The sequence below is a fragment of the Onychostoma macrolepis genome, chromosome 16 (assembly GCF_012432095.1).
Source record: "Onychostoma macrolepis isolate SWU-2019 chromosome 16, ASM1243209v1, whole genome shotgun sequence".
Taxonomy (NCBI): Eukaryota; Metazoa; Chordata; class Actinopteri; order Cypriniformes; family Cyprinidae; genus Onychostoma; species Onychostoma macrolepis.
The window spans coordinates 18928628-18956234 of NC_081170.1; the positions used below are offsets into that span (position 1 = coordinate 18928628).

The 27607-nt window shown below is 36.2% G+C and overlaps 2 protein-coding genes across 3 annotated transcripts; both read left to right on the plus strand.

Moving 5' to 3' along the window:
• Window positions 1–5164: 5164 nt before the first annotated feature.
• LOC131521374 (RIIa domain-containing protein 1) lies at window positions 5165–9701 on the plus strand. Of its 2 annotated transcripts, none has more exons than XM_058746010.1 (5): window positions 5165–6199; window positions 8908–9076; window positions 9293–9369; window positions 9463–9509; window positions 9589–9701. In XM_058746010.1, the coding sequence occupies exons 2-5, from the start codon at window positions 8996–8998 to the stop codon at window positions 9651–9653; spliced, it is 270 nt and encodes an 89-aa protein (XP_058601993.1). In that variant the 5' UTR covers window positions 5165–6199; window positions 8908–8995; the 3' UTR covers window positions 9654–9701. The 2 variants fall into 2 exon arrangements, with proteins under 2 accessions (XP_058601993.1, XP_058601994.1); XM_058746011.1 differs by lacking the exon at window positions 5165–6199 and adding an exon at window positions 8521–8665.
• Window positions 9702–11987: 2286 nt separating this feature from the next.
• otoa (otoancorin) lies at window positions 11988–27327 on the plus strand. The gene is made up of 29 exons (XM_058747279.1): window positions 11988–12121; window positions 12258–12352; window positions 13422–13443; window positions 13772–13808; window positions 13926–14055; window positions 14995–15063; window positions 15266–15456; window positions 15584–15747; window positions 15955–16035; window positions 16382–16506; window positions 16668–16810; window positions 17378–17486; window positions 17580–17801; window positions 17882–18043; window positions 18195–18335; window positions 18421–18476; window positions 19180–19300; window positions 19420–19538; window positions 19693–19828; window positions 22295–22488; window positions 22756–22846; window positions 23156–23321; window positions 23446–23645; window positions 23759–23911; window positions 25368–25510; window positions 25635–25771; window positions 25877–25974; window positions 26422–26632; window positions 26823–27327. The coding sequence occupies exons 1-29, from the start codon at window positions 12067–12069 to the stop codon at window positions 26900–26902; spliced, it is 3651 nt and encodes a 1216-aa protein (XP_058603262.1). The 5' UTR covers window positions 11988–12066; the 3' UTR covers window positions 26903–27327.
• The last annotated feature ends 280 nt before the right edge of the window (window positions 27328–27607 follow it).

Below are 27607 nucleotides of genomic sequence, written 5' to 3' on the forward strand. Positions count from 1 at the left end.
GAATAACGATGTATGAATAATCGGAGGCGAATGTAGCAAACATATAAAATACGCCCAATGGGATTTTTTTATAGAAAGATTAAAAATACAGGAAAATGTTTAAACGGGATGATAGTGGGATAGACTGGTAAAATACGGGAGAATCCTGGGGAAAACGGGAGGGTTGTTAAGAAAAATTAAAACTCATGCTTTTTTTTTTTTTTTTTTTTGTTACTACTAACTTTTTAGACCAAAGATATCCTGAAATTAACATAGAACTTTTTTAATTTGCATTTTTGTGCAGTATGGTAATTGTATGTCGAATATTAATGACCCAACATTATAAGAGAGATGTACTTTTTGTTTTGTTTTTTGAGGAAATAATCACATTTGTAAACAAACACATAGAAGACATATTTTTGTCCTTAATGTAAACACTAATTTTGTAAACATAGTAGCCTAATGTGTTTGTTGGTGATTGTACAAGTAACCTCTGGTGGCAGCATGGAGATAAGACACCTATTTTATTATTTATTATTTTCCTCTTTTTCCCCCAGTCAAAACAATAAATATCATATCAGGGCTGTACGTTAACTTTTTTTTTTTTTTGCATATAGCACTGGTGCTACAGATGTCGAATGTCTTTAATTTTCTGTACATGGCAGACAAAATCCAAACCTTAGTTTTCAGACAAACATAATTTTTGGTTCTCGAAAGAGTGAAAGATTCTTAAAAAAATAAATAAATAAATATCTTGCCACATCTTACAATCAAATAGGCCTTGATTTTGCCTGAATTGTGTGTATATCTGTTTTATCTGTAGCCATTCAGTGAGTCACGGTGAAAACAATGGTTGCTCAAAACCTCAGCATATCAAAATAGTGCTATGCAGCTTTCTTTGTTGAATGCATCTAATAGCAACAAACCATTGCCTAAATGTCCCTGCCTTGTTTTCCAGAGGTCAAATACAGATGAACGCTCTTCAGCATGACATAGATGACAAAAGACATACAGTATGAATGTTTTGTGACTATATGTGTCTGTTTCCTAAGATCTTGTTTAAGATATTTTTAGCAAAAGGCCATATGTGCCATAAACTCTCTAAAAATAAAAACTCTCTACAAATGTCTGCATTATTTTTATTTATTTATATATTATATGTTTTATTTTTTTACCCAGACTGCTGGGTTCTGCCTGTTGAGGTTTTTTTTAAACTGTTTTGAAAAGGTAGTTTTGTGTAACCCACTGCTGGGTTACATTTCGCTGACTGTAGACATGATGTTCCTGCTCAGCCAGCTAAGGAAGTAACTAACTGCTGGAGTGTCACAACAACAGTAGCGGCAGGCTTAGACAGGGCCAGGTTTTGACATGAAAAGGGTGAGACTAGGAGACAAGCTGTTTTTCTTTAACATCACTTAACAAATGCGAAATTTGGCATCTTTTGAACTCAAATAGAGTTCATAACAGTTTTCTTCTTCCTACAGATGCCAGAAGCACACCGATTATATTGTTGACACTTCCTAATGTTTTATGTTTTAAAGAACTTCCCATCAAATAAAATTATACATTTTATAAATAACTACAAGTAATGTATAGCCTATTATTGAACTAAATATTTACTTTAACCCAGCAGTGCTGTTTTTTTACAACCAATGATGAGAACAAATGTGACTCATTGTACACAGAGGACACCCTACTAGAAAGAGGCCATCTGACTGACATGTAAAGTGACCAAGACCAGTTAATGTAACGATATCGATCGATTGTGCCTGTTACTCTATCGCCAATAGATGGCATTGTGTTAAGTGTTATTTGTTGGATATGAGGCAATGAAAAAATAGAAGAAAAAGAAAACAGGATTGATGTTCAGAAAAATAAAGATAGACATCTTAAGACTGCACTGAGAGTTATTTTATTAAAGAGACTGTCACTGAACGAAACATTTATTAGTTATCTCAGTGTTGTGCACTTTGTCACCAGCCGTTCACACCGGATCAGTTTGAGTTGACTGCGTTACTCACAGGTCTCACAGGTTGGTCTCAGGCAGTGGGTGTTAACAAAGACGACTTTGGCTTTAAGTAGAGCATGTGATTTACACATTGCGCTTATTCAGCCGCAGTCTATCATATACAGTATCATCATGCAGTCCGCTCTATTGTTTCTTGGTTTGTTCTCGTGCTTTTCTCTTATCGAGGGAAAGTCATTCGAAGGTAAGTTTTCCCATTTTAATTGTTAACGAAAATGCATTTTATAACTGTGATGATGTGCACCGGTAAGTGCCGCTAAAGAACGAAAATGGGCGTATAGGCTGTTGGTGAGCTTTTCCAACGGAGTTATGCAAGTTCTCAGGGCCGTGCACAAGGGGGCTGGGGGAGGGGGGACTCCTCTACGTTGTCATGTTGACCACAAGAGGTCACTGTCTACAAAATTTTAATTAGTGGCGCTTGTGTTCATTCTCAAAATGGCTACTAAAACACTAGGTTGGCATAAGGTTTCATGTTATTATGCAGTACTTCCGAAATGTGCCTTGATATAACTGCCATCTAGATTTAATCTAGTTTATTATGCACACATTTTCTGTGGTTTTTCTGATACTATTTGTGATTGTTCAAAAATAGTTTTGCCTTGTCTTGTACTAGGCATTAGTGAAAAGAAGCAAAATGTTCAACGTGTGAAAGTTTCACCATGTTTGTCTCACAATTCTCCACTAGCAATTCACAGCAATCCTGGATGGAAATTCAGCACACTTTTCTCATCCCTTCAAAAACATAACTCGTTAGGGAATAAGTGCATCTTACTGTCCATTTTCAGTTAGATTCCACGTCTCTTGTCTTGTGAGTACAGTAACAATTATTCATCTTAAAATATATTTGCTCTTTATTTTAAGGATTGTATCTGTACAAATTGAATGCTTTTTGATTCTCTTGTAGAAATAGACTAATTACCTCAGATGTTCTTGTGAGTACTTTCACTTTTTGTTCTCCACATTAACAAAAGCTATACAACAACTATGTATAAATAAGATAAAAGTGGCATCTAATTCTGTCTGTTTTATCAGGCATCAATTCCACCGACAAGCCAGGCTTTAGCACAACCCTGCTATCTAGAGGTATTAAACATCATTACCTTGAACCATGTTTCTAAATCCTGTTGCTTTTGCAACACTGGAATAAAATAACCTAAAACGTTTAGTCTGGTGTTAGAGTAGTTGTAGTTTTGTACAGCAGTGTACAGCAAATATGCCTTCAGGAAATGGTGGTAGGGATATAGTATGTGGTCATATTAGAGAAAGATTTTGCAAATCCATGTACTGACTTTTTGTAATATAACTGCATTTACAGATATGTCCTTCTCTGTCATCAAAACTGATTAATCAGTGAGGCAACACTGTAAGTATAGTCTGTAAAATAAATATAAATGACCAAATACCCAGCATTTGAAAAAAAGTCATCAGGCAATAACCTTTTACTAGTTTACTACTGTCTCATTGGTTAAAATACAGTATGGTTAAAAATGTAGGGCTAAACTTTCATAGACATTGCCAATCAGTATGATCACCATTTTACCATCAAAATATACATGCAAAACAAGTATTGCAAATCACATGCACACTGTTTCTTACCAGACTTCACTGTCTTTGTTATGGTTGCAGTTCAGAAATTCCACACAAAACAGAAAAATAACAGTAGTAATAATTATCCTCATTTTGTTGGTCAAAGTTATGGAAACACAGAATGTAAAAATAATGCAAGTTCTCTATCTATAGTTTTGCTCATCAACTCACGCTTTCCTGTAGCTCAAATAGTAGAGCATGGCGCTAGCAACGCCAAGATCATGGGTTTGATTCCCAGGGAAAGCAAGAGCTGATAAAATGTAAAAACTGTAACTTGAATGCAATGTAAGTCGCTTTGGATAAAAGCGTCTGCTAAATGCATAAATGTAAATGTAAAATGCTGAACCTTGTGAAAATCGCCATCTGGAAATTCCTGTTTTGCAAGCCACTCCTAAAAACAAATTCAACGTTTAAGTTGAATCTCAAAGAGCAAACAGATCCAAGTACACAACCCAAAACAACAAGATACACAGCACTAAACTAAGGGAATTCTCTTTGGAACCTTTTAAAAATATATAAACAGGAAATAGATTCCTGATGAGGAAGCAGTTCTGGAAATAGGGGAAGGAAAAACATTACTGCAAGTGGTGTTGTAATGGAGTTTGCTGTGAGTAAAACCATGTAAAAATGCATTAAAAGAGCGAACATATGACCAGATGGACAAGCAGCAAATCATAGATCATTAGTATAATTATCTTTAATATTAGATTAAATTAGAACTATTAATTTTGTACCTTAGTTAATATCAGTGTATGAATTTTTCATAAAGCATTTATCTTAGAGCAAATGTCAAGACACCTGTGTATTTTTGTTGTATACATTATTTTGTTGAAATGTTCTTCTCTACAGATTGTGCCATTGCTGTTGCTACCGATTTTGTCATAACCCTGGTCATTTTGGCTTTCCTCATCTGCAGGACAAACAGGTATTTAACACATATGGCATTAATGCCATATGCACAAAACACTATTTTCTATTTTCTAGAACTGCAAAATATGCTCCAACTAGAGCCTCAGCTGATGAACAAAACCAGCCTGGTTCAGAATTAGCCTAAGGAGGCAACTGTACTTACACTAGAAACAACAACTCATGGCGTGGAGTCATGACAACACATTATCATATAACATAACACAGGGGTTCCCAAACTCGTTCCTGGAGCCTCCCCAACACTGCACATTTTGCATGTCTCCTTTATCAGTCACACCCCACACCTGATTCAACTCATCAGCTCATTAGTAGCAACTCCAGTGCTGTGTCCCAATGTGCCTACTTATACTACACTCTTTAATTATGTGCTCTTTTGGTGAAGAAAAAGTACACACTTTTGAGTGTGTAGTAGAAGAGTAGGCAAGCTTTGGGACATACTATCATGTCACACAACTGCGTCTTTAACAGACCGCTCTGTCGCATCTGTTACATGCACCCTGTCACTGTAAACTGGCCTGTCAATCATCTTGTCACTGTTAACATCCTCCACATTTAATTTCATTTCATTTAACTTCCTACCGTAATGGAGAAAAAAAGAAGTAGCTTGTTGATCTTCCAGTCGCAGGTCTTTCATGTGGAGAACTCTGCTCAGATTTTCTGCATAATAATGCATTTAAAAGTTAACGACCAAATAGATGTTTATAAAATTTCACATTGCTGTTGCAGATGGAATATAACAGGGATAACAATAAATAAATAGTTTTTATCAGTTTAAATGTTGATTATTAGTAACTCATCCGCCACGTTTGTAGTTTTTCTAACGCTTTTTATTCGTGTTTGTAGTTCTGGACCGAATCCTTTGCCAAAGCGCAATGGATTGTGGGCAGTTTTAGCCATTAGAGTGTGCACAGTTCCTGAAATAGTAGACCATCCGGGGACTTTTGGCATACTCTTTTCAACATACTATGCTTTGGGACACACTTATTGTAATCTCACATACTATTTAGGATGGATAGTATGAACATTGGGACGCAGGGCAGGATCTGATGTGCTGTGTTGGGGAGGCTCCGGGAACGTGTTTGGGAACCCCTGACATAACACACATTATATTAGATTTATATATTATTATATTATATTGTATTGTTATACTGTATTTCTGGTTAGAGAAACACCACTCTTACAGTGAGAGACAACACAGACACACTAAGGGGCTGTTTACACCTGGTCACTTAAAAATAATAAACGTGTGAGAACGTTTCCCTGCTGAAAAAAAAAACTATAGAACCCTGCACAAAACACAATAGAAAATGTAATGGTTTTAATGATTATAATGGGAATTGTATTGGTTTTAATGGAAACTATAATGGTGTCTGGTATGTGATGGATTCTGTTGGTGGGATGTTAAATCCTATTGGAAAAATGCCCAAAATATTTTTTATATAGGAATTTTGTAATGGTTTTACTGGAAAAAGCTAATGGTTTATAATGGTATTTTAATGGAAACCATTATTTCTGTGATGGTTTCTATTGGGCTTCTATTGTTTGTTTTAGCAGGGTTTATAGGCTATATGTTATAGTCAGATTGATATGACAGCACTAATGCAACAGCATCACCGCAGATGAGTAACTGAGGATCTCTTCAGCAAGCCGACTCGCAAACTGCCGCGAATGAAACTGAAAGTAAGTCGCAGACTCTCAACACACAATCATCCTCATTAAAAGTAGTGAGACTAACCTATCTTTCCAGTGCTGATGTCGCGCGTTCTCCTGTTGCGGTCTCTGATATTGAAATTAGCTGATAATTAATAAAATGCAGCACCTATGTATTGCTTTCATTGACGTGAACTCCGTTAAATTTGCATATTGAAGAACGGATTGATATCCGTTTTGCGAAGACACATTTATGTGGCCAAGTGTAAATGGAAACGTTTTAACAAATCAGATAGATATCCGATCAGAGAAAACGCATGAAGTGACCAGGTGTAAACAGGCCCTAAGTGACAGAGAATGCCGAGTTTTTGTCAAGTGCTGAGTTCTGCAGGGTCGGGGATCATCTCATAATAACAAAGTGTAGATACACTGTAAATAAGAGATTCATTGTGCAGTGTAGAGCTTATTAACAGAACGTCGTGAGATCGCAATGAATTGAAGTGAGAGACAGATAGTGATTATGAGGGAGCGCTCTTTGCGCAAATTCAAGGCTGATAAGGGTTATAAACACTTGGAACAATGAAAAAAATAAGAAGTTAAATTTACTTAATTTTTCTTTTGCAAGTTTTTGCACGGAATTAAGTAAAATCTACTTAAATAAGTTATCTAAAATTAGTAAAGGAAATAAGTAAATTTAACGTGACCAGGTAGAGTTTGATGAGTAATTTCTACTGAATTATTTTAAGTTTACCCTACAATACTCAAGTACATTTCACTCAGTCACGGTTTGTAAACTTTACTCAAACAACATAGAAAAAAAGGCATGTGGTTAAGTTACAAGCACGTATGTAAGCAAGTAGACTGCTCGTTATTCATTTTAAGGTAATATGTTGACTCAATATAGTTATTAACTGAATGAAGAGACCTGAATACTTGGCACATACACAATGACGGTGACAATCAGTGAATAGTGTTTGAGTATGAATGGGTCATTTTGAGTAAAAAATTACTCAGATGTCACAAAACAGCAAGTTACTTAACCTAACAACAAAAGCAACCACAAAACAGCGTAAATGCATCTCGAAAACAGCAAATAAAAAATTACCTTATTAATTATTCATGCCCAAGTGCATGATGGGAACAACGGGATCATGACGTTGATATTTATATATAAACGTATAAACTTTAAATTCTACAAGCTTAAATTGAGTACTAATATTGAATTTACTCTTTTATTTGAATTCTTGCCTGAACTAAATTATTTAATGTAGAAATTTACATTTGTTTTTCTGTAGTATTTACTTCACCACAAAATCATTTTTATCAGTGAATATGGAATGAGTTGCATGGGATAGTTTTATGTTTGTAAAAGATTGAACAAATTTACAATTTATTAAATGGACAAGTGCACGCATTTTTCTTTTCTTTTTTTATTTATTTCTTTTTTGATAATGTCTTCCTTTTGTGATCCGAAAAAAATAAATAAAGTAGCCTAATTTGGCTTTAGAACAGCAGCTAGTTGACTAATTACTGGTTGTGAAGGGATAAATAAACTAAAAACTAGAGCGAGCGAGCAAAATAGGGGTTAAGCATAAAAGGACACATAGTTATTGCATGGGGGCATACCTGGAATTTGCTTAGGGCCTCCAAATCGTCCACCCCTGAGTGACACAGACAGTGAAATATAGTGAGTTTTACTAAATATAATAAAAATATAATATATATAGCCTACTAAATATAAAAAATATATAAGAAGTATACTAAATATAAATATAACTATATTATATATTTATTATATTATGAAGGCTAATATAAAGTTTATAACGTTGTATTTCCACACGAGGTCACTGTCTACAAAAATTCATCTGTTAGCCTTTTTTGTTTGTTTCGTTTTGCTGTAAATCTTGTTTGCTTGTAGGGCATTCTTATAGGGCAGTTCTTATTTATTTCAGGATTTCCATCCTTGTAGCTCTTATTTAATCTTTGTGTTTTGGGATATTCTGAAATTTCCATTAAATCTTTGACAATTATTCAAGTCTTTAAATCTGTCGAGTCACAAGCAATTCAAAACTGTAACGCCAACGCTTGGTTTTGTGAACGTGTGTTTGAACAAAAAGTGCTTTCAAACATTTCTTTGAATTGACGAAAACATGATAATGCGATTTTTTTTCTTTTTGAAATGTTGAATTTCGCCGTTGAGTTGATTGTACGGTTAGCTATAACCAAGTGACCATCCCTACGTGAACTTTATACAGATTTAGAAGTGGTATTAGAAACTAGCTAAGAACTATAGCGTTGTTAACAAATAAAATCTCACTTACCGGTGGGCAACAGCCTTACATGCCATCTGTCTCGGTTTGTAGGCTGCTACATCGAATGCAAACTAATTCAGTGAGTTTGCAGTCACCACTTGGAATTATTACTGTTATCTTATTTGTTGCCATGACGCGTTGCTGAATGGAGAAAATGATATCATCCAACGCAGCCCACTGAGAAGTGAGCCCACATTACCCATAAACGGAGATTAATTGTTTATTTATTCATTTGCATAAAATGCCATTGTAGCCAATTCAAACAAATTAGCACAATCAAGTTTAAACATCGAACAAGTAAAATTATAATAATTTGACACCACTAAAATACACACAAAAACAACAGAAAGCTAAAAAAAAAATGTATTTATGAGCTGAAGAATATATATATGTGTGTGTGTGTGTGTGTGTGTGTGTGTATGTCAGAAAAATGCATACGGAAGTGTTGCTTAGCAACAGAATGCGTGTCGCACGTCAACATCAGGTGCTTGAGGACAACAGCAGAGACGCATAGATGGCGGAGAGAAACACTCTGGAGAAACTCGATCTCGGCGCATTAAGCCCCGAGCAGCAAGAGAAGCTGCATCAGTTCAAGGTATTTCATTTTCTTCTGCTGAAAATTATGAACGAGTCTGCAGATTTTATTGGCGCTGGATGAAGATCTGCTAATTAACCTCGTAACTTTAAAGAACAGTAGCCTAAACCTATAGATATATGACATTTATTAAATAAATTGTATGGGAAATGTGATTGGTTTTTTTTGTTTTTTCTAAAGCAAAATGCAAATTGTGTGTGATTTCTCGTGCTCCAGGTCAAGACGAGGATAGCTAATGAAAAATATTTAAGGTCTCATCCAGAGGTGGAAATGTTACTGAGTGACTTCTTAAGGTCAGTCTTTATGTTTTATGTCCATCAAGATCATGTAACCTTTTTAAAAAAATATTAATCCATTCTCTCTCCCTCACTCTCTCTTTTTAACAGGGATGTGTTTCTGAAAAGGCCTACAGATATTCGTGAATTTGCAGCAGGTACATTGATTTTATAATAATAATCTTTTATGTGTGAAATTGTACTCTTAAATTAAAGCCAACATCTCGTTTTTTCCAGATCATTTCAGTGACCCAGGACTGCCAAAGAAAATTCAGGAGCAAATGAATATCCATAATAAGTGAAAAATATGGATTTATAGTGTTTTCTAATAAAAGAGAAAAATTATACAATGTGTGTCTGTCTTGATCCCTGTATACATGAAAGCATCTTTGTTGTACTATTCATGATCAGCAACCAGTAATGTGCAGGTATCAGGGGAGAGGCCAGTTTGCTAAATGAATCCACAGAGATGAAAGGCAAATTAAGCTGAATTGAACAGGTCTTTCTGTTCTGTTAAGTATGTCCAGACATGCTAGGGCTAGCCTAATTATTCACTTATTTCTATTATGTTTTTTAGTATAAACTGTTTGGTAGAGCATTTTAAGCTACTTGTTTCCATTCAAATGTTTCATGGATTTATCCTAAATTTGTACACTCTAAAAAATGCTGGGTAAACCCAGCGGTTGGGTTACTGCACAGAAGGTTGGGTTAAACCCAGCACTGGGTTGTATTTAACCCAGCATTTTTTTGAGTGTATTTAGCTTAAAGTCAAACTTAACAGTCCAACTTACAGTAGTGTTGTTTTTTTAACTTTTGGCGATTCTTTTCCAATTATTTTTATTTTTATTTTTTTCCACTACCAAAGGGTGAATTAATGTACAAGCGTCATGTTTCTTTTTTGGTCTTAACAAGCCACCAGGGACCAAATAAGTTACTGCTCATTCTCACAGAAACATTTAATTGTCCTTTTAACATAACATCTGACTTTAATACAGTACATCAACTCATTAACCCCTATACCAACATAATTCATCATGTACTTATAAGATACGTTCAGTAGCGTATTGTGTCAATAATGTGTAATAATCTCAACTGCTATAAGAGAAGTCTGTGACTTCATGCCTTAGATTATTAAAATCACATTTTAAATTTAAAAATGCAAGGTGATGGAAAGTCACATCTTGTTCCCACAAAACCACACGTGTAATTTCATATAACCGACACACCTGCACAGACAGACTCCCATATTCTGTGTTGGGTGGGGTTGAGAGGAAAATGTTGAAATGAACCCAGTGTGCACCTGCTGAGCAAGACTCTCAGCTGCAGTATACTTGTGTCATCGCTCGCGGTGAGTACCTCCATCACATCTTAAAAGTCCTTGTTGTAGTTTATTGCTTTAGCTTATTTCTGTTTTCTTAAATATTTAAATACACATAAATGTCTGAGTTTTTGGTGAACCCTTAAATGTGACAACATTTTAATGTCTTTTTACATTTTTAAAGTACACTTGTGAATTTAGAATCTTATTTAGTATCAGATCGTGCATTATCTATTGGAACATTTGTTAAAAATGATTTGATGATTTTATTAGATGATTTGTACATTGTAAAAACTGGTGACATCAAGATTTATTAAGAATCTATTTTTACTTGCACAAAGCCCTTAAAATGAATAAACAGGGCAGGGACGCCTCAAAACAGGGACTGATATTGTTCTGGGTTTTGCAGTAGAAATAATAAATGTATGTATGTGGTGACAAGACATCCGAATCTATTGAGGATCTTTTTTTACTTGCTGTAACACCCTAAAATTATGTCAATTGAGGTAACCTATGTAACTTATTTGCTATGGTTCATTCACTTTGAAGCAGACTAAAGAAAAAAACATTTGTGTCAAATCTGTCATAAATGTGTGTTCAGGTCATGCATTGATGACATAATACCACAGAACCAAAGCAAATAAGCTATTCAAATCGAATGAAACTCAATCATTAGTTACATTGTACAGATTTGCTTTGTCATACAGCTATTCTAGATCAGAAATAAAGGCTGTTTTTGTCTAGCCGTATTCCAGGGAGAGTGTTCTCACACAGGCAGTATCCTAGCACTCATCCCGAATCCTCACAGGTAGATGTAGGGAATGAGGCAGTATCTGAGTCAGTTGGCATGCCTACAAAAACCATAGTAACATTGGAACATACGATACAAGTTTATGCAATAACAACACAAATAGATCAGGGACACCGCAAAACAGGAGGAAATATGGTTCTGGTCTTTGCAGTAGAAATCTCCATTTAATGTAATATTCCGGTGATTTTATCCTATGTGGTTTGTATGCATTTTATTGCAATTCAAACATTATCCCTATATATATTTGACATGATGATCTGAGTATCTACAGTTTCATTTTGTTCTTTAAATAATGCAAAGTTTTTGTACTATAGGCCTATGCAAACATTGAGGGAATTGAATGGAACTGTTTTGCGTGTCATCAGATATGTCTGTATTGTCTGATAATTACCCCTGTCAGATAATGCCATTGCAGATAATAAAGCTGCCACTCTAAATAAAGTATTTGCAGAAGAGCATTATGTAATATGGTTATTTTAATGTCTGTGTGCGGTTTTTACAATGTGATGAATTCATTGAAATCTTCTTATTCCATATTGAATGTGCATAGAGCCTCATCTGGAGAAAGAGAACAGGGAACAGCAAAATGGGGTTGTATAGAGAGGTTTTGATCCTCTCGTGTCTTGTCCAGTGGGCTACAGGTAACTGGTTTAATAGTATTACACTTTTTTAATTTCATAATTTTGGATCTTAAATAGAAGAGACACAGTTTTGTGTACAATGAACAAAAATGTCACTAATTTCAGTATGAATGTTCTGTGTTGTTATTATTTACAGTAATGTCCCAGGGTATGATGGAGAAGCCCTTCAACCAGTCAACAATAGAATTTCCTAGACCACCTGCAGACTTCAGGGAAATGGCCAAGAAACTGGTAACTAATTACCACATATTTAATAGTTATATCTCAAACAGAAATTACAATGATGTACTAAATGGGTTGTTTCTTTAACTATAGACTTTCTAAATTGTTATTTTTCTGAAAAACAATGTAACTTCCATAGCATTACGTGGAAATGACACTAATACAATGGCTGACCTCTTGTCCTGCTGAGGCTAACTTCATAGATATCATATATCTTAATATTTTTGAACGCTATCGTACGACCAATTCACTCGTACAAATTCATACGTTTCATGAAAAATTTTACGTATTTTACAAGATGGCAAATTCGTATGAAACCTACCCCTCACAGATACGAATACATATGAATTAGACTCCGTGTAAAATATGTACGAATTACTATGAGATTACACTTTTTGCACAATTTTTTAAATTACCGCTTGATTAGAAAAACTCACAAAAAAATAATCAGTTTATAGGTAATATTTACCATGATTTTTCTTTGTGTCCTTCACACATCCCATGACTTATCACATGAATACTAACTTTGATCATGCTCTTAACTCTGGTTTTGACAACAACAAAAAAAGAAGAAGAAAAAACATTAAAAAAAAATATATAAATAATTTTCATACAATAAATATTGAAAATATTTGTTTATTTCACTCTTTTGATTATCTTAATACAAAAAAAAAAAAATTATATTTTTTATTATGGAGTTTCATATTTAAATATTGAAAGCTGATTTAAGGGTAAAACAACATTCACATTAAGGCATTTGAAAAATACAAAAATGTAGTAAAAACAGACTTTTTTTGGTCCAACCTTCATATAAAAAAAAGAAAGGAAAAAAGTAATAAAGTAATAAAATCAATTTCTGGGTCATAAAATTGAAGAAACACCCAAGTATGATATGCAAGATGAAACTAACATTCGAATATGAATTTATTCCTAACTAGTTGATTTTAGCATTGTTCAACAGTCATTAACCAACCATATATTTTCGTGCATGCGTGTAAGTCTTATTCAGAAGAAACTGCATTTTTTGCTTTACATTGTTTTGTAATGTAATATTTACATTTCCTTTGTTTCCTGACAGATGCGCACATGCTTCCAGAAAGGTAAAATTTGTACAGCCACATTTTCATTATCTGTTAGCTTGAACACATTTGGCCTTGCATAATCATGGTATCAAAATGACTTATGTGTTGCACCTGTGTTTAATGTAATAAATGAAGGGAGCTATATTGCATAAACCATAAGCAAATACTAGTGCCCAAGGAAATAGTGTAGGATGTATTTGCATATTGCATCCATTCCAGCATGCCCACAACCTGAACACAATTTATTACTAATCTGCCGTCATAAGTGCAGTATATATCATGAAGTCAGATAACAATTGTTCAATAGTTCTGTCTTTTGTTAAATGATGTGGTTGTATTGTTTCAGGTTACCAGGTGCCTGTTATGAACAATTCACTGAACAGGTAGACTGACATTGAGCTAATGTTATAGAGAAACTATATGCCAGGTGTATATTTGAATACTAATGATCACATTTCATTGCATGGAAAACTACGACATTTTCTTTGTTTATCTTTCAGCTCATATGGACAGATGATGGAGAGCCCCATCTCTATTTTTCCAGAGCTTCTCTCCTCGCTCACTCAGCCTGTCCCCTCTCACTCTAAACCACAGTCCAATGAAACGATAGAGGAGCAAGAGTCAGTCTGGGTAACTCTCAATATCCCAAACACATGCATACGGTTACCTATAGCTAAAATAAGACAATTGAACCTTCTCAAAGACCTTCTCCTTTTGTTACTGTAGCTATGTGCGACAAGTCAAGTCACCTCTATTTATATAGCGCTTTTAACAATACAGATTGTGTCAAAGCTCTTAACAGTATCAAATTGGAGGATAGAGTGTCAGTAATGTACAAGATTAAGCCATGTTGCTCTCATGCCACACATCATTTTCTCACGCAGTGAAAACTACATTGCCAGTTTGCTCTTTGGTCCGCAATGCGCCGACAGGCAAGACAGAGCAGGTTACTTCAGATATGAAACAAAGTGTCAGCTTTTAAATGTTGTAATTTTTTTATTGATTGTTGCTCAAACAATAAATTCCGTTTTGTGGCTCTTGAATGTATCGTGACAGATCATTGTAGAGCCTCAGTTCAAGCGGCATGTGAACCGATCATTTCTTCCTCTTTACTACTTATAGCATGAAATAACCATGAATGAACACCAGAAGGTATCTTTTTTTCAGCCGTGGAAAGACGTCAATGCACACAGTTTTCAAGTTCTACCAACATCAATGTACTCTCTTGTCTGGTTTATTTGTTGGACAAAAATGGCAGATTCTGTGTTATGACTGGTCAGCTCGCCTGTCAATCAAATTCCATGCAAAGTGTCACTAACTCTAACCCAAAGCCGAACCCCAATCCAACAATAAAACTTTTTGCAACTTTTAAAATGAATAAATACATTGTTAGTCTCTTTGTGAATCTTTTGCAGGGTTCTTTTAGATTTAGTTAAGTGCTTGGAACATTTATTGGCAAATACATGTTTTTGGCTTACATACAGAGATATACACAGGAGAGACTCCCATATGTCCATATTTTGTCTTTATTTTATGTTCATCCTGATGGGAAATCAACATTAAATTTAGAATATTGCTGAGAAGATGCGGAACAGCACCAACATGGGCCATATGATTGATCTCATGAGGAATAGTACGGTTAGTGCTGGACTATCAGAAAAATTATATAATACAATATAATATAATAATTTTGATAGCACTTATCTATGTGGTGTTCAGTGCTTCATATTTGTAGAACTGTTCTATGAATATGACTATTCTTTGGAGGCAAATTAACACACCTTTTTTCCATTCTCTCTTTTTTTCTCTTTATTTATTTTTTACATTTGCACACACTTAGGAAGGTCCTCGTTGTTTCATGCGGGCATTCATGGCTCCTCTTTCCTGGATAAGGATCATGCAGAATGGAACAGACTTCAATAAAGAAGATCTAAAAAAGCTTTTATGGACGGCTAAACCCTTCTTAGAAACAATGCCTCCATCTAGCTTTGTGTTGCCGGCGTTTTCACAAAGCTCTCACCTGGCTGAAATGTGAGCGTATTGCATTAAACTCAAGTGACTAAAAATATGGAATATCTTGTTCTTAATCCTCAGTTTTGAAGTAAAACATTGTTTCCTTGTTTGTGTCTGTTGTCTCTTCTCCCTCATGATGCTGAAGGATGAAGGTGTTTGGTGAGGTGTTCAGAGTTCTGTCTGAGGAACAGAGGAATGCAGTTATAGGGTGGATCAAAGAGGGAGTTGCACTAAATGAATTTAAATGCCTTCTGAAAGTACCTGCCTTTGGCATTCAGCCTTCTGGATCACTGGGAAAACCTATCATCCGTAAGTTTTGAGTGATCTTAAAGCTTTTATCATCAAAACAGACCTGATCATTTTAAATGTGATAATATATACTGTAATATAATATAATATAATGAAACAGAAAAATTTTGGATTAGTTGAACTGGGCATTTAAAATACATGTTTTTGATCATTTTCAAATGTATGGTTTATAAATAATCTGTGCAATTATTTTCTTGACTAATCTAGAAAATGGCCCATCGGTCAAGTCAGTGATGACTACGATGAATGTACTAGGAGCTCAAGAAATTCAACATCCAGTGATGAATGGTAAATGAGAAAGAAGTGAATGAAAGAACTGAAAACTAAAAACTAAATGGAGATGAAAAATGAAAAACTGGAGAACTGAAATGGAATGGCAAAGTGGAGAAGAGGGTAGAGAGGAAACATTGGAAAAGAAAAGCCAAATACAAAGACAGACAAGCATGTTTCAGAAAGAAAAGAGTTATAGGTAGATCTGTAATGATCATAAACATAAAGAGTGAAGAAAGAGAAACACCAAAGATAAACAATGCAGAAATACAAATAGATATTTTGTATTTAGAATAAATATGAATTATTGATATTTTAATATTGTTTATTTATTTATTTATACACTTTTTTTTTTTTTTTTTAGCTTCAACAGCGCTCCAAAAATGTCCTCCAAAAATGCACTGGCTAAAGGCGAATGTGTTGACAATGATGGGGCCTTTTCTATCTCGACTGTCTTTAGAAGAAGCAAAAACCATCCCTAAAGAAGAGGTCAGTGTCTGTGACATGATATGCAATCCAATGCCATAATTCATATTCGTATTGTTCCATTGCCTTCGTGTCTCAGAGCATACCATACTAGCATAATCTAAATTCAAAACCACCTATAACTCTGCAAGTTCAATGACTATAGTAATTTTTCTCTTTCTCAGCTGTGTGAGTTTTTCAGGAGTCCAGATTTCTCTCCATCATTTCAAAATGTTAATGGAATACAGCCTGCCCTTGGCCGAACACTATTTCAACGCTTGAAACAAGAGTGTTCCAGCAGCGACAATTTCACTCAAAACCTGGACAGGTCAGGATTTCCATCATTAGTGTGTGTTTAGTGCATGTGTTTGGTAAAAGATATTTAGGTTATCATCAGTAATACACTGATTCTTCTGGAAGCCTGTTGCTTTTCTGAATGAATGAGTGATTAAAAAAATATAGCCTCGTGAGAAATTTGCAATTACAAGAAATTAAGTCACATTTATTAAATATATAGTTGCATTGCGATACAAAAAGTCACATTGTGTGATATAAAGTTGAAATTTCAAGATATAAAGTTACATTGTAAAATGTAAGTTGTAATTATAACAAACAAATTCATAATTTCTAGATATAAAGTCACATTGTGAAAGTGTAAGTCGCAATTAGTAGAAACAAAGTTGCAAACAATAACATTGTATTTCTTATATATAAAATCACAACAGGGAGATTTAAAGTCACACTATGAAATATAAAGTCGCAATTTTTTTGAAACAGAGTTGCAAAATGTAAAGTCTCGTTATGTTTTTAGTTTATATACTCTGATATCGAAACAGGCCTCCAAGGATATATAACATATTCACTCCTGTTTTATCAACTTCTTCCTTTTTCACAGGCTGGGCTCTCTGGCTTGTTTCTTTGATGGTGTACAGTCTCTGAATCTGAACCTTAGTAGAAAACTACTGTCTCAGCTTGATGCCTGTAACAACCCTGAAATAGACAAGGTCAGAACTGCCACTTTATTGAATCGCTGTTGCTCCCAAATCTCTGTAGCATAACGGTAATGTTACTTTTTCTTCCACTCAACCGTCCCTCAGGTGAAAAGACAGCTAGTACAGAACATTCTGGAGAACGACAGCAATTCTTCCTCTTCTGAGATTCTGCTGTCTCTGGGATCCGCCGTGTCTGCCCTTCCTCTTTCCTGGCTGTCCCACTTCACCTCTGAGGACCTGAACAACGCCCTCACCAACTTGAGTCAGGCCAGTTGGAGCCCAGCTAGAGCTAAGACTCTGGCTAAGAAACTGTTGGAAGCTGCTAAGGTTAGATTTTCTGCTCAGTTTATAAAGCTGAGTTTTGTTGTTTATATATATTGTTTTCACAAGAATGTTGTCTTTTGTAGAATATAAGTGGTGAGAAGTTGTTGTCTCTGGGTACAATGGTGAGAGGGGTGGCCAGTTCCCTCCTCAAGAATGTGAAGGCAGAAGGGCTGCTGGGAAATGAAGCCCTGAACACTATGAGTAAGAAGATGTCCTCCCTACAAAGAACAGCACTACTGGAAGCGGTACGAATGAGATGAGTTAATTCAAAAAGAGATGGAAAAGCTTCCCCAAATAAGAAGAATAAAAAAGTCACCAAACTATCAGTGAAATCCCTCCTACCTCCTCCTTGATTCTGCTCTCTCTTTCTCTCTCTCGGTTTTATCAAATCCACAGTTCCGTCGTGATGTAAATGCATCTGAACTGGTGAAGGGGTTGCCAGATTCTCTCCTCTCTTCTCTGTCTCTGTCCACACTGGAGAAGGCAAACCTCAGCTCTGTGGATCAGCTGCAGGGACGTGGCTGGACTCGTGCTCAAGTATACACACTAGATAATAATATAAAAATCCAAATCCATTACCACTCCACTCATTTTTCTCTAATTTCCTTATTTCTCTCTGTAGTCAGCTTTCCTTCTGAAGAAGATTTTGGGTAATAAGATCAATCTTGGCGAATTACGGTGAGATTATAAATGACTGTAACTTAATAAAGCAACGCTATACATTATGTACACATAGAAGAATTATTATTTTTTTTAAATAAGATGGATAAGATCTTAAAAAAAAAATAAGAAAATAACTAAATGAAAATGAAACAGAATTGCATCTTAATAAAAAAAAAATTGTTGTCTGCATAATGGCTGGAATAAAGTACATGACTTTTTACATTGGAGCAGATTCCAAAATTGGAGCAGATTTTAAAATTGGAGCATCATACACTTGTCAACTTTGTAAAAAAACTGGGGATCATACACTAAACGACTGAGGATCACACACTACTCGGCTTTCAGGTCGTTCTGACCACAATAAACTCATGCAGAAATGTGTGCCTCGTTGCTAGGAAATGCATGACAAACTAAAAAAAAAAACAGATAAAATGTTCTAAAATTGGCTTAAAGTATGAAACATTTTTGATAGCCTCTGACTGGATCACAAACTCTGAAGCTAAAAAAAACTGGAGTCTGTACCCCTCATACACAACGCAATTTTCTGTGAAATCTGTCAACGCTGACTGCTTAGAATCTGCAGACTGGCTTTGACTTTCAACAGCTCGTGTTGAGTTGTCCAGACTGCAAATTGGGGCAAAAATCTGTGCACAAGTTATGTAGTGAATTGCAGGCTTAAGATGTAGTATTCTAATCAAGCTCATGGTGTTGTCAACAGGAAGCTGGGTCAGGCTGTACAGGGTGTCACTTGTGAAATGATTGAAAAAATCAATCGAACCGATGCTTTGGAAATGGCACAGACACTTAACAATTCCTGCGCATGGCTCTCCAGGGTTCAGGTAAACGTCACATATTCATCATGCTTCCACACACCTTCTTTCATCAGCTCTGCCACTTTTCCATGATTAAATATACAAAAAAAATATGAATTCCATCCCGATCTCCTTTTCATTCTTAGATTCGCTGTACAGCTCAAAAACTCTTTGCAAGTCTGGAGGAACAGAGACAAGGAAATTTCAGTAACTTTAACAACTCTGAGATCCAGGCCATCCCAGCTGTGATGCTCATCCATCTACCGTAAGAACAGAACAGTGCTGCATATGCATAAAAGTTAAATGCGTTCAAATTGAATTTAACTTCAGGTTAAATCATATGCTAAGACAGATGAGTTTTTTTTTTTTTTTTTTGCTTGTCCCCTCTCACACTATCCATTCTGTCATGACTCATTCAGAGTGGAGAAGATTCAAAACCTGTCTGATGCTGTGTGTCCCGCTTTCATGGAGAAGATGAATCAAGTCAACCTGTCCTCTCTACCAAACAGCTCTCCAGCACGCAGTGCACTTACCAAAAGAGCCATTGGCTGCCTGGTAATATGTGCACACATATACAGTGGGGCAAAAAAGTATTTAGTCAGCCACCAATTGTGCAAGTTCTCCCACTTAAAAAGATGAGAGAGGCCTGCAATTTTCTTCATAGGTATACCTCAACTATGAGAGACAAAATGAGAAAAAAAAATCCAGAAAATCACATTGTAGGATTTTTAAAGAATTTATTTGCAAATTATGGTGGAAAATAAATATTTGGTCAATAACAAAATTTCATCTCAATACTTTGTTATATACCCTTTGTTGGCAATGACAGAGGTCAAACGTTTTCTGTAAGTCTTCACAAGGTTTTCACACACTGTTGCTGGTATTTTGGCCCATTCCTCCATGCAGATCTCCTCTAGAGCAGTAATGTTTTGGGGCTGTCGCTGGGCAACACGGACTTTCAACTCCCTCCAAAGATTTTCGATGGGGTTGAGATCTGGAGACTGGCTAGGCCACTCCAGGACCTTAAATGCTTCTTCACGAAGCCACTCCTTCGTTGCCGGGCGGTGTGTTTGGGATCATTGTCATGCTGAAAGACCCAGCCACGTTTCATCTTCAATGCCCTTGCTGATGGAAGGAGGTTTTCACTCAAAATCTCACGATACATGGCCCCATTCATTCTTTCGTTTACACGGATCAGTCGTCCTGGTCCCTTTGCAGAAAAACAGCCCCAAAGCATGATGTTTCCACCCCCATACTTCACAGTAGGTATGGTGTTCTTTGGATGCAACTCAGCATTCTTCCTCCTCCAAACACGACAAGTTGAATTTTTACCAAAAAGTAAAAACTCAACTTGCAATCCTCTTCTGGATCATCCAAATGCTCTCTAGCAAACTTCAGACGGGCCGGACATGTACTGGCTTAAGCAGGGGGACACGTCTGGCACTGCAGGATTTGAGTCCCTGGCAGCGCAGTGTGTTACTGATGGTAGCCTTTGTTACTTTGGTCCCAGCTCTCTGCAGGTCATTCACTAGGTCCCCCCGTGTGGTTCTGGGATTTTTGCTCACAGTTCTTGTGATTATTTTGACCCCACGGGGTGAGATCTTGCGTGGAGCCCCAGATCGAGGGAGATTATCAGTGGTCTTGTATGTCTTCCATTTTCTAATAATTGTTCCCACAGTTGATTTCTTCACACCAAGCTGCTTACCTATTGCAGATTCAGTCTTCCCAGCCTGGTGCAGGTCTACAATTTTGTTTCTGGTGTCCTTTGACAGCTCTTTGGTCTTGGCCATGGTGGAGTTTGGAGTTGGACTGTTTGAGGTTGTGGACAGGTGTCTTTTATACTGATAACGAGTTCAAACAGATGCCATTAATACAGGTAACGAGTGGAGGACAGAGGAGCCTCTTAAAGAAGAAGTTACAGGTCTGTGAGAGCCAGAAATCTTGCTTGTTTGTAGGTGACCAAATACTTATTTTACCGAGGAATTTACCAATTAATTCTTTAAAAATCCTACAATGTGATTTTCTGGATTTTTTTTTCTCATTTTGTCTCTCATAGTTGAGGTATACCTATGATGAAAATTATTAAACTTGCACAATTGGTGGCTGACTAAATACTTTTTTGCCCCACTGTACAAAGGCTTTTCTTCTCCTGTCCAAAATAACCCACACTCATCTAAACTTAACATGTTGCTCTTTACAAGCCATTTCAGTTCTGTAATGTGATGCATTTCTGAGTAAAAGAGAATATTTAACAAGAAAAAATGCAGGGTGAGAGTTATCCATCATGAACTGATTGGATGGTGTGCATTACATACCAGAATCCAGTCAGACTTAATGGGCATCCCAGTATACTTTTCGTTCTATTGACTTACTGTACGTTCAATGGAAATGCAGGAGACAGGAAACGCAAACTTATGCAAATTTGCTGCTCTCCAAATCGATATGTCACAGCGTGACCTCTTGGCTGAATTAAAATAATGCAAACTTTAAATCTGCGGGATTGCAGCGTTTCAGTAAAGTGGAGTAGATTTAATATTTTTACATTTTGCATGTATCATATGTTGAAATATTTTTTTTAAAAAGAAGCAGCAGAATATAACTTCAAATTACAACCTTGCAATGCATTTTGGGAATGGCTCCTTTTAAAAACACCTTTTTTTTTCACTGCTCTTTTTTCATTGACTTTCTATGTAAACATGCACTAGTTGGAAGTGTTTGACCTTTGTGCAGCATCTTTTGCAAAGTCTCATGCATGACCCAGAGTTCAAAAACGCAGTGCTCAAGTTAAGCGTAAACCTTGTGTTGTTTTTTTCAGAGTCTCACATTTTTGCTTTTAGTAAAGCACACATTTATAGGATGTTTACATGGAAAAACAATAGAAAAGAAGCACAGTAGAATACAAAATGGCTGATGCTTAACATTATCCAGTAGACAATGCAGACCATGTGACATATGCAGAAAAGGATTCTTCAGTACTACAACTACAGGCACTGTCCTAATCTGTATCCTGTATCTGTGCAGAAGAGGAACGCATCTGATCTGTCTGCGGCAGAGGTTTTGACTCTAGGCCCTCTGGTGTGTGAGTTAGACCCAGCCTGGATTTCCTCTCTGAACCCTGCGACTCTCAACTCCACCCTTCAGGCTCTCGCGTCCTGTCAGTATATCCAGCAACAGCACAGAGAACATCTGTTCAGGCTGCTTACGACCACCTATGGGTAACAGCATGTGCAAAATCACACACAACCCACAATGGCTTCACACAACCCACCTCTGCAGACCTCAGATCCCACATCCCACATATTCTAGTTGTTTCGTGGTTAAAGAGACTGTGCCTGCTGTGGCTTCAAAACATGTTTTTTAAGCATTTGAAAAATTCCTCACATTAAACAGCTTTCATCTCTAGGCTTAAGTCACGCAACCTGTGCTGCAATTAGACATTTTGCAATGCTGTTAATAATACATGTGTCTTTTCTTTGAACAAGGGACCCTACTTTATGGTCTGAGGAAGATATGAGGGTTCTTGGGCCACTTTTGTTACTTAATGACACTGCCATTGAAAAGCTGCCATCCAAAGTAAGAATCTCAGCAATGCTGTTGACCAGTAGATTATGAAAAACTAGGATTAAATGATTAAATGTACATAATTTAAAATGTATTTAATATGAAATGAAATTATTTTATGTTCAAATAATTAAAAATCAAACAATAAATAATAAATGATTATTTTAATTCTTACATTTGTATTGAGTTTCTTATTACTTATATTTTTACCTAATAATTGTTTCCTTAGTTTTATTTTTAATGGCCATAATTTTACACAGTGTTATATATTTATTTTTAATTTACCCATCCATCCCTCCATTCTGCTAATCTGTCTGGCAGAGCTGGGTAAAGTCATATCTGTCAGACCTGATGGACAGTTTGCCCAGTCAGCCTGTGGTTCCTCCTCCAAAGGAGTTTCGCTCTTGGTTTGATCTATCTGCACTTCGTCGCAAACTTTTTGAGCTCCAAACGAGTATCACACTACAAAACCGCAGGAAGCGTGAAGGTAGGTGTGCCAGAGAGTGCATATGAAACAACCAGAATAATCAATAGTGGAAATGTTAGTGATATATAACAATATGTCATTTGTCTTCTTTCTTTTTTTCTCTTTCTTTCTTTGACACTGAAAGTTATTAGCACAGTGGTGTACACACTAATAGAGCCCACACTCACATATATTGAGGACCTCAAACAGGGGAATGTATACTGGACTCCCGCCCAGTTCAGTAAAATGACTGTGCAGACTTTCAAAGATGTTGTGCCAACATTAGGAGAGATAACCAACTACAGCACAGAACAACTGGCTGCACTCAGAGCAAAAACTTTGGAGGTACACACACACAAACCCCGCAAGTTAAATTCTAATATATACACAACAGAATATAAGAAAACCTTTACAACTTGACTTCAGTGGTCAAAGCCAATGTCTGTTGTATATGGCAGGCATGGGGGAGTGTGTCCATGTTGAATGAGTCCCAGATTGCTGATCTGGGCTGCATCTGCCAGGGCTTCAGTGCTGAAGAGCTGGGCAACCTCAGCATTGCCTCACTTGACACTCTTGAGACTATGACCACCTGCAACTTTACCCAGACACAGGTAATACAAACACACACATTCAGTCACCAAACAGCATCAAGAATTTATATATAAAACTTGTAGTAAAATTTTTTTTTTTTAAATTTTATGATTTTTTATTTTTTTATCTACTTGCACTACTGTGCAAAGGTTTGGGGTCAGTAAGAACTTAAAGGGATACTCCACCCCAAAATGAAAATTTTGTTATTAATCACTTACCCCCATGTCGTTCCATACCGTAAAAGCTTCGTTCGTCCTTGGAACACAATTTAAGATATTTTGGATGAAAACCGGGAGGTTTGTGACTGTCCCATTGACTGCCAAGTAAATAACAGTGTCAAGGCACAGAAAAGTATAAAAAACATTGCCAAAATAGTCCATCTGCCATCAGTGGTTCAATCTAAATTTTATGAAGTGACGAGAATACTTTTTATACGCAAATAAAATAAAAATAACGACATTTATTCAGCAATTCATCTCCTCTCTGTCTCTCTGTGTCAGCGTAGCGCCATTTTGGAGAGCATCAGATGGATGCAAAGTGCGTACGCTATTCTCTGTCATCAGTAACACATGGACACACTGTTTCCGTTCAAATCAAAACGTAAATAAACGCACAACTTATCCATGCGTTACCAATGACAGAGAGGAGACGAATTGTTGAATAAATGTCGTTATTTTAATTTTCTTTGCGTACAAAAAGTATTCTCGTCACTTCATAAAATTCAGATTGAACCACTGATGGCAGATGGACTATTTTGGCAATGTTTTTTTATACTTTTCTGTGCCTTGACAGTGATATTTACTTGGCAGTCAATGGGACAGTCACAAACCTCCCGGTTTTCATCCAAAATATCTTAAATTGTGTTCCGAAGACAAACGAAGCTATTACGGGTTTGGAACAACATGGGGTTAAATGATTAATGACAAAATTTTCATTTTGGGGTGGAGTATCCCTTTAACTTTTATTCAGCAAGGATGCATTAAATTGATCAAATGTCACAGTAAAGATGTTTACATTGTTACAAAAACATTTATCTATTTTAAAATCAACAAACTTTATATTCATAAAATAATCCAGATTTTTTTTTTTTTTTACAGTTACATTATCAACACTGATAATAATAATAATAGGTGTTTCTTGAGCAGCAAATCAGCATATCAGAATGATTTCTGAAGGATCATGACACTGAAGACTGGAGTAAAGGCTGCCAAAAATTTAGCTTTGCCATTATAGGAATAAATTACATTTTAAAATAGTTATTTGAAATTGTAAAAATATTTCATAATATTACTGTTTTTACTGTATTTCTGATAAAATAAATTCAGTCTTGGTTAGCATAAAAGACTTCTTTCAAAAACATTTAAAAATCTTACCAACCCCGAACACTTGAATTAATTTATTTTTAGCATGTATTAAATATACAAATTTGTATTAAAAATATACAAAAGCATATACTGAAAATGATGAATTCTGCAGAGGACAGCAGTCTGGCAGGCCTTTGAAAGGGTGGCTGGAATCAATGTGTCTAGAATAGGACAGCTGGAGATGGTGGGTCTGGGACAGTTTATCTGCGGTCTAAAACCTAGCCACATCGATCAGCTCAATTCCTCCAGCTTCAGGTTAGACACACTTCCACATTCATGGTTATATTCTCAGTTTGAACTGTTTGTTTACCCTACAGCACAACAAAACTGCTGTATACAGACCTGGTCACTGATTTCCTGTGATGTGTGTGTTTCTCAGGGAGTCAGTAGAGGCGTTGGGTCGTGCTCCTTGTCCTCTGAACATTAGAGAGCATCTGAAGGAAAAGGCAGTGGCTGAATTTGGAAAATCACACAACTGGACTGAAGCTCAAGTCAGCATTATGGGCAACATCGTTGGTGAGCTACAAAGAACACTAAGTGATAAACTACACTATATATCTACACTTGACTAGTTCAAGCTTAAAATGTAAGAGCTACCTTTGTCATTTAATGTCTTTCTAGCTGGTTTAAGTGCTGACGAGCTGGGAAGTCTAAATTCAGCCGTCCTGCCATTCATTCAGCCATCCGCCATCCCTCTCATATCCTCGGATCGCTTAGCTGTAAGTTTACTCTCTTGTTTGCAAACTTTCATGTTTTATTTCTTGCTGCATATCTTATGTTTGACTACTTCTTAAGACGATTCTCCACCCAAAAAAGAAAATTCTCTAATCATTAACACCCTCGTGCCATTGTATTTGACTTTTAGAAAAATATCTCTGTTGAGTCCACATAATGCAAATGGTTTATAGTGTCAAAACCTATTCAGTTTTTTTCTCACTCACCCACTGTTTTCAGTTTGAAAATATACCGATTCATAGGGTTTACAGTCATGTTCGCTTTATGTGGTTTTTGAAGTGTCAACTTTGGAGGTACCATACTCTTGCATTATATGAACCCAGAGATTGAGTGAGAAGGTAAGTTAATGATGAGAGAATTTTGGGTGGAGTATCCCTTTAATTGAGTTGCTCTGTAATAAAGAAAAAGTGACTCTTGTCATTTGTGATCAGGCACTGTCGGTCAGCCAGTTGAAGGCTTTGGGTCCTGACAATGCTGCGGCGGTAACAGAGGCTCAGCGTTCAGGGCTGAGGGACGATCAAAAGGCTGCACTGGATGAAGCCGTGGGACTGAAAACTGCACGTACTGAAGTGACCACTGGAAACTCCACCGGAATCTCCAGTCCAGGCTCCAGTGGATCAGTCCCACTGCCACTAAAAGGAGGTAAGTGACAGGAAAAGGGTCAGGAAACCTGTTTGGTAATAATCTCAATGTGACCCACAATTTTGTTTTGTTTAGTTTTTTTGGAAAATTCTACTTAATAATGACCATTGCATTTGAAGGGATCTTTTATTCCAAAAAAAAAAAAAAATTATAAAACAAATTTACAAATATGTTTCTTTTCGTACTCCAGGTGCAGCTGTAGAGAGCATGGCAGGATGTGTCCTCCTCATGCAGGCCATTGCACTGCTGTTGTTTGGATATATTTTCTAAGAAGCAGAAGGGTCAAAGGCCACAGGACGCAATGTGTCCGATGGCGGATGCTGATGTATGATCAACCAGCAAACCAGTAGATTTAAGAAATATTTAAAAATAAGTCACTGATTGCATGTTTAAACTAAGCAATTAGACCACAACCAAAGATAGTACAAGATGGTGAGATGGTGGTTTGATAAAATTTGGGTCTAGTCCATCTTTAACTTATTAAATGTATTTTAGAAAGAAACTATATTTGATAATACTGCTATTTAGGTATTTTCAAATGCACATCTATTATTATTCTATGAGAGACAGTAAACACTGTGTATACTTCATTAAAGTGTATCTAAGATGTAGTTTTATTATCAGATATTTAATTGCAGTTAAATGATTGTATTAGTTAGAGGATGTGTACTATTTCAAATCATTTATATACAAACATAAGGGTTAATAAAGATCTGTCTGTAAAGAGAGTAAGTGTGAGATTCGAATAGTCAAAGCTGAGACTTTCACACCCTCATGTGGTGTAGAAGCTAACCATAACTGGTAAGCTTCTGATGACCTGAAGTTCATGCCAACCTTTCGTCAGATGCACAAGCCATCTAAGCAGTCTTTGTCTGCTGTTGTCACATAAAGGGGTTATGTAAATTATTCAAAATAGCTATTACACCTCATTTATCATCAAATAGTTTAAGGTAAATGAAATACATTTGGTCTCTC

Bases quoted from the DNA above. Each gene is read 5' to 3' on its own strand.
- otoa (XM_058747279.1), top strand. From the start codon at position 12,067: ATGGGGTTGTATAGAGAGGTTTTGATCCTCTCGTGTCTTGTCCAGTGG. The intron at 12,353-13,421 runs GTAACTAATTAC...GTTTCCTGACAG, and splicing joins GGGAAATGGCCAAGAAACTG to ATGCGCACATGCTTCCAGAA. The intron at 25,511-25,634 runs GTTAGACACACT...TGTGTTTCTCAG, and splicing joins CTCAATTCCTCCAGCTTCAG to GGAGTCAGTAGAGGCGTTGG.
- LOC131521374 (XM_058746010.1), top strand. From the start codon at position 8,996: ATGGCGGAGAGAAACACTCTGGAGAAACTCGATCTCGGCGCATTAAGC. The intron at 9,077-9,292 runs GTATTTCATTTT...CTCGTGCTCCAG, and splicing joins AGAAGCTGCATCAGTTCAAG to GTCAAGACGAGGATAGCTAA. The intron at 9,510-9,588 runs GTACATTGATTT...CGTTTTTTCCAG, and splicing joins TATTCGTGAATTTGCAGCAG to ATCATTTCAGTGACCCAGGA.